The 7312-nt window shown below is 38.9% G+C and overlaps 1 protein-coding gene across 1 annotated transcript in view; it reads right to left on the reverse strand.

Annotated features, from left to right (window-relative positions):
* LOC116505362 overlaps positions 1-6570 on the reverse strand; it is a 75165-nt gene extending 68595 nt beyond the window's left edge. The window contains exon 1 of the mRNA XM_032212561.1: positions 6299-6570. Coding sequence (XP_032068452.1) covers positions 6299-6440 — 142 coding nt within the window. The 5' untranslated portion in view covers positions 6441-6570. The remainder of the gene's footprint in view (positions 1-6298) is intronic.
* Positions 6571-7312: the final 742 nt, after the last annotated feature.

Here is a 7312-nt window from a genome sequence, read left to right on the forward strand (position 1 = left end):
TAGATTGCTGTGGATGATGGAAATTGTAGTTGGCCCAGATAGGAATGTGCGAGGTCAAAGGTAGTTGATTGGCAGTTTTATAGGCATCTTAGCTTAGTTATAAAAGCCCGGCAGGGCTCAGACTAGCAAAGAAAGCCTTCTGCATTTGATGATTCCAGGTTTCTTGGCCTTCAGCTCCCAAAATCATCCAGCTACCATCTAAGTGAAAGACTGAAGCAACCCAATTAGGAAGCTTTTGAGAAAGAGGAAGAAAAGGCATACCTTTTGGTGGACAATTGTCTAATCTGCAGGCTTCTCCTGTAAGAAAAGAAAAAATAATTTATTGTGCAGTGGGCAAACAGAAAGGTTCATAAGACCCATAGATAAGAATAACCTCTTGTATGCCAGTGTATTGTCCGTTCGGCATAGTGATGGATTGCTATCATGATTTCATTCTGTATTACAAACAGTTCAACCAAGGAGACCATGAAATAAAGTGTGTTCGGTGACATAGAGGTGGGCCAGTGCTTCCCCTTTGATCCAGCTCTTGCACAATCTTTGATCTCAATCAGTAGTATCACCTTTATCTCCTTTGTCTCCTTTCGGTCCAGCTTTTCCAGTTATCCCAGCAGATCCTCTTTCACCTGAAGAAGAGAAAGAAGAAGAGGAGGAGGAGAAAGACCAGCTTAGGAGCATCAAAATACATCTTCAACAGACTTTTGAAGCCAGACATTATACGGATGAGAATATTACAGCTTCCAGAGTGCAATCAAAGAGGAAAGTTGTTTGGATTTTGATGATGGTTTCAAATTTTAGCTCAGGGCTCATAGGAGTCTTGATTTGTATGAAATTATGTTTGATTTGTAGGTTAGTCACCAACAAATCCTTGATAGCATTGTTGATTCTTTTGAAAGGAAAAAGGTTCATGTGCATAAGAACAACAATATTTGAGATATTTATCTGAAATTAATACAAGCAGAGTCCGTACCTGAGAACCTTATCTCCTTTAAAAAAAAAAAAAAAAAATCCTAGCTTCATTCTTACAAGAGCTCCCTTCCTGCACTTGGTTTTTCCCCCTTAAAAATAAGCTCCTAAAATGGCGATTGTGCATTCTCCTTAACTGTAACAACGTTCCTAACTCTTCGGCAAAGAACAGTGATAAAAAAGATCAAAGGGACGGTCAGCCAGCAGTTTCTTACTAATTAGTTTCACTTCTCTGAAGAGCTTACAAGACTTTTTTCTTATCAACTTTTAAAAATTTTAAAAGACTCTTTGCTAATATAGAGACATTCCAAACAGAGGTGAATATGCTGAACTGTTTTGTTACAATGCTAATCTTTTGAAACCTTCTGCAAACTTTCTGCAAAAAGGGAGGAACAGTTGGCTAGCAGTATCTTATTATTTAGTTTCACTTCTCTGAAGAGTTTACAAGACTTTCCTCTTATTAACTTTGCTAATATATATTTTTGATATAGAGAAGTCCAAAATGGCGCTGAATATGCTGAGCTGCTTTGTCACAACGCCCTTTTTTGAAACCTTTTGAAAAACCCCTAAGAACAAATAAAGGGGTGATCTAATACTTTTTTTTCTCCTAAGCTGTACAGCGGGCCAGTAGAGTTTGATTAATTGCTTGAAGAAAAGATATAATGGCATCAAAATTAAATCCTGGGAAACTTCCTCCTAGGAGCACATTCCCCATACCTGGCACAAAGTGGCAGCTTCCACCCTCTATGCCCCCTACTGGAGATTTGCTAACAAAAGAACTTTTTTGGAAACTTTTAGAGAATTTAGAGAGCAGAATTTAGAAATTTTCAGAGAATTCAGAGAGGAGATGAAGAACGAGATGAAAGAGTTTAAGGCAGACTTATATGATAAGCTTGATACTAGGATTGCCAAAATAAATGATGATATGCTGGGACTTGTAACTGTATTGACAGAATATGTTTCTGAAATGGAAGATAAGCTAGAGGTTCTTAACGAAGCCAACACTAATTTGACATCCAAAACTGAAGTGGTGCAACAAAAAGTTGAAAACGCTGAAAAACAAATTATTATGATACAGTACAGACAGATGGAGCTTGCATTAAGAGTTAGGGGGCTGTGCGAAGACAAACAGGAGAACTTGAAGCAGATTTTTTCAGAGGCTTTTGACCGTCTGGTGGAAAGACCGGGGTCCAACCTTGACTGGCAGATCGAAAAAATTTATCGCGTTAATTCTTGGGTGGCAAAACAGAAGCAACTCCCCCGAGATGTAGTTATATACTTTGCTACAAGAGAGTTCAGAAACATGATACTACAAGAGTCCTATAACACCAGGCTTCAAATTGGCGGACAGGATTTGATTGTCTTGAAAGAAATACCACCTCAAATGCTAAGAGCCAGGAGAGATTATGCTTTTTTAGTGGAAGAACTCAGAAACCGTCAGATACAGTATAGATGGGATGTGCCATTTGGTATTATAATTACATTTGACAAGCAAAGATATCGTCTCAACTCTGTATGGAAAGCTCGAGATTTCTATCACAAGATTCTGAAGGCGGGACACCCTGAATCATCTGGATCTGGAGAAAGACCACGAGAAGGACAGGATAAACAGCAAACCACACAACTACCAGACAAAACGCACCATTTCCTCGTCCCGGAAGGGCAAGGGGTCATGGAACAAAGACCTAGCCGAATAACTACCAGACGAATGGAAAAACAAGCTACAATGCAACAACCTCAACAATCACCAACCATTGATCAAGGAGTTATGGCAACAAGCTCAGAAGCCATGGGAGGAGCTAGACCAAAGGTTAAACAGGCCATGTAGGAGGCTCTAAAAAAGCTTCAGGCAACCAAAAATGACAACTAAGATCTTGACATGGAATGTCAATGGACTGAACTCTCCACAGAAGAGAAAGAAAATATTTCACTATCTCAAACAGTTCAAGAATGATATAAATTGTCTGCAAGAAACTCATATCCAATCAACTGATCAAAAATATTTGTTTAACCCCAAACTTGGTCAACATTTTGTGACCTCTGCTACGGGAAAGAAAAATGGTATAGTTGTATACTTAAGAAAAGGCATTAAGGCTGAACTAATTGAAGCAGATCCCTTTGGAAGATATATCGCACTAGACCTAATCTTAGAAGGGAAAAAGACATTACTCTTGGGAATTTATGCTCCTAATCAACAGCAAGACGGATTCTATAGAAATCTTCATGCTAAATTAGTACAGTGGGACTTTAAGTCTTGTATACTATTGGGTGATTGGAACAGCGTAGACATCAATCCCTTTCAAGGATTGATTTTATATTAATTACTAATGATTTACTTTTTAGGGTGAAGAAGACAAAGATTGCGGCAAGGGTCCTTTCGGATCATAACCCAGTTTGGATGGAATTGGGAAGGGTAGTGCAGGCAAGAAGGTCCTGGAGGTTGAATGAAAACTTATTTAGATATGAAAAGTACATTACTGATTGTAAAAAACTGTTATCTGAATACTTTGTTCTGAATATGAATAAGGGTACATCTATGAAATTTGTATGGGATTCAAGCAAAGCGTATATGAGAGGAGTACTGATGAATATAAACAAAATACATAGACATAAACAAGGGCAAAAACGAAAAGAATTGGAAGAGGAAATTAAAGGGAAAGAGTTGGAGTTAACATTGAATCCAGGCGATACAAAGGCTAAGGAAGCAATCACTATATTAAAATCCCAATTTGAGTAGCCACTAGTTTATTATATGTAAAACACAACACTTTTTGTAATGCAAATAAACTGGGCAGATGGTTGGCTTATCAGATTAGGAAAAAAAGAAAAATTCGAAATGTATTCAAATTGTGTTATAGAGGGAAGGAGGTGTTTCAACAGGAGGAGATTCAAAAGGCATTTCGGGAATTTTTTTACAGAATTGTACAAAGGGGACAAAATTAAGGGTTTAGACATAAACTGCTTAAAGTTTATGCAACAGCAAGAAGCTGAGTTCAACGCAGAGATCTTATTGATTTTCCTTTTTCTTTTAATTTCCTTTGTTTTAATATGTTTTAGACTGTGTTTGTTAAAAAGCTACACCGTGTACGGGCTCTGGGAAGTCGGGGGGGGAAGGGAGGTGGGGTCTTAGGGGGGAGGGGGGAGGGGAAAATATAATATGTGCTAGATTTTAAAGTAATACGATTGCACTTGTATACTGTTGCTCTTTAATTCTAGTGTAAAAATAGGACAAGCTGAATATATTGATAGATAGTAGAAATACACCGAAGGGAGGAGTAGAGGGAAAGAAGAAAGAGGGGTAGAGAGGGTCGGAGAGAGGATAGGAGGGAGGGTGAGAAGGAAGGGAGAGAGGAGTGATAGAGGGGGAGGGTAAGTAGGGTAGAGGGGAATGTTGGAGGGAAGAAGGAAAGTTGGAGGGGGCCGAAAGAAAGGGTGTATGGAGGGTCGAAGTGGTACATTGGGTTTATATTTTGGGGGGTATTGTTGACAAGAAGAATGGCTGTGATTATTGTTTAATGTTATATAGCCCCAGTTATGTACAGTATATATGTGACTGTACGAAATGAAAATGGAAAATAAAACATATTTACACATAAGAACAACTCATACGGCAAAACGACCTAATCCACCTGTCTTTAAAACGTTTCCAGAATACCAGAGAACCAAAGAAGCATCTCCTGATTACTTTGCTAAGACATTGATCTTAAGAATCCTTTTACTGACTGAAAGAACATGCAACTTTCATATCCTATCTAGCATTTGGGAGAAAGAGAATTGCTTCTATCTCTCTGCTAGTGACTTCTCCTTTTCCAGGCAAACTTTATTAATACAAAGTTTGCTTCCCACTGTTGCAAGGAAAGACAGCAAATAAGCTGCTGTGAATCACCTGGAATGACATCATTAATGGGCTTTTACTCACCTGGGGGCCCCTGAGGACCTTGGTCACCCTTTAGCCCTGGTGATCCATTTGTTCCTGGCACACCTGGAATTCCAGGTATCCCAGCCTGACCTTGGAGAATAATCTTGTCCGTTCCGCATTGTGTTAAGCCCTCCAGCTCTGACATAGGAGAAAGAACATAAAAAGGACAGAACATGAAAAATAGAAAAGAAGCAGTATGGTATCCTTATGGAGCAATAGGTTCACATTAAACCAAAATAGCATGAGTGAGGTGCTAGAAATCAGGGTGGAGCAGAAGGCAAGGTGCTTACGGTGTAAAAGAGACACAAAATATCTTCCATTCATATTTTCCACACATAAACATTATTTCTGTTCCTGGGCTATTGAAGAATTTGAGAATGAAATTAGGGGGCTGTCCTCCAAGGATTTTTCTCTAAAATAACAGTGCATACTTCTTTTTTTAAAAAAGTCCTTGATTTGTTTTCACTCTTCCTTTTTTATCCTTTTTCCTCCCCCCTCCCCATCTTCTTCCTTTAAAATGAGACTGGACTCCTGGCAACTGCAGCTTTCTTGGCAATCTTTCTCAGAAGTGACTTGACCTTACCTTCTTCTTAGAGCTGAGAGAGAGGACTGGTCCAAGGTCAGATGACTTTGTGTTTAAAGTGGAACTAGAGCTCATGTTCTCCCAATTTCTACCTTGATTATTTAACTGCTACACTGTTTAGGTAAATACTTAGGCAAAGATCTTAATCATGTCTTACAGATATCAAAACCACAGCTAATATCTGTTCCACATATACAAAACATCAACTGAAATTTACCTAGTAGCTCAAGATCAATAGTCTGTTTTTATTTATTAAAAAGTAACTTACTGATCTTTAAAAACTATTCTGAAGATGCTGCTGCTTTGAAAGGATCCTTTCCCTTCAAGAGCATCACAACTCATTAACTTTCTCCAACCTTTAAAAGCCACCAGCACCCTCAGAAAATGCTTAATCTTAATATCTTGTACATGTTATCTTGTACGTGTTTGACCAAACAAACAGGCAAGCAAGCAAGCAAGCAAGCAAGCAAGCAAGCAAGCAAGCAAGCAAGCAAGCAAGCAAGCAAGCAAGCAAACTTACTTCCCTGTGGCCAGAATTCCGCCCTCATCTATTTCCTGAGCCATCTCTTTACCTGCAAAACTGCGAGTCTGCAGTGCCTAGGTAGCCGTAGCATTTAAGCTTATATGCCACTTTGTAGTGCTTTACAGAACCCTCTAAGTGGTTTACAGGGTCAGCATATTGTCTCCAACAATCTGGGTCCTCATGCTCACAGTAGTTGTGGACAGTCGAAAGAACATGAGGCAAGTATTTTTTTACGAATTGGCTTTATTGGGAAACTAAGGACCAACATTCTGCTCCTGCATGTAGGGACCCCACAGAAGTTAAGACCAAGCTGAAAGTTCAGACAGCTGGAACTCACGTGCACAGCAAGTGGCTTCAGTGTCCTGGGATCCTCCAGTGCCATAATTTGAGACGTCACCCTCCACCGAAATAGCAACCAGGAAAATCAGGTGGAAACCAGCCCAAGGCTTCATTTTGCCTTGCCAGCTTTTTCTCTGAGTGAGAGATGTGTGGTATCTTGCCTCTTATATATATGGTGGTCTTTTGATGATTGCATTAACAGAGAAATCAGTAAGTATTTACATTTTCTGGGTAAAGATAAATAGGCCCATATCTGTTTTGCAATGTCTGTTTGTGCAACCTCAGCAGTGTTCACTAAGGAAACAGGGTACTCTTGAATTATGCAATGTTTACCATATTACCCAAGCTTTCCTTATATTGACTAATATGTGCATTGTAGCAACATTGTATCAGAAAAAAACAAAACAAACAAACACATATTGGTTTAATCACTAATCCTATAAATCCTTGCACTTTTTCTGGTTGGACAAGTGTCCACATTCATAAGCAACTGATACTGTTGTTTTAAGGGTAAGATATTTGCTCTTGGGCTGGTTCTGAAGCATACTTCAGCAACAGAGTAATCAATGCCTGGAGTTCACTACCCGACTCTGTTGTTACATCCTCAAACCCCCATAACTTTAACCTTAAACTGTCTAGTGTGGATCTTGCCCCTTTCCTAAGAGGTCTGTAAGGGGGCATGCATAAGCACACCAGCGTGTCTACTGTCCCTGTCCTATTGTCCCCATTTATCCTTTTCCTGTGTTCAAGTCTATTTTTATACAGTTTATACCTGTTATCTCGTACATGTTTGACAAAATATATAAATAAATAAATACATACAGACATGCTGCAGCACATTCTTATCTTTCTGAAAAGGAATCCCTCAGACAATCTTATCCTGCAAAAGATCCCTCATTAATGATACATTGACCATATCTGTAGTTCACCAATAGTAAATCACTGATTTTATAAAATTATTTTTTTTCTAAAATAAAAAAGCCAT

The sequence above is a fragment of the Thamnophis elegans genome, chromosome 1 (assembly GCF_009769535.1).
Source record: "Thamnophis elegans isolate rThaEle1 chromosome 1, rThaEle1.pri, whole genome shotgun sequence".
In the NCBI taxonomy this organism is placed as follows: domain Eukaryota; kingdom Metazoa; phylum Chordata; class Lepidosauria; order Squamata; family Colubridae; genus Thamnophis; species Thamnophis elegans.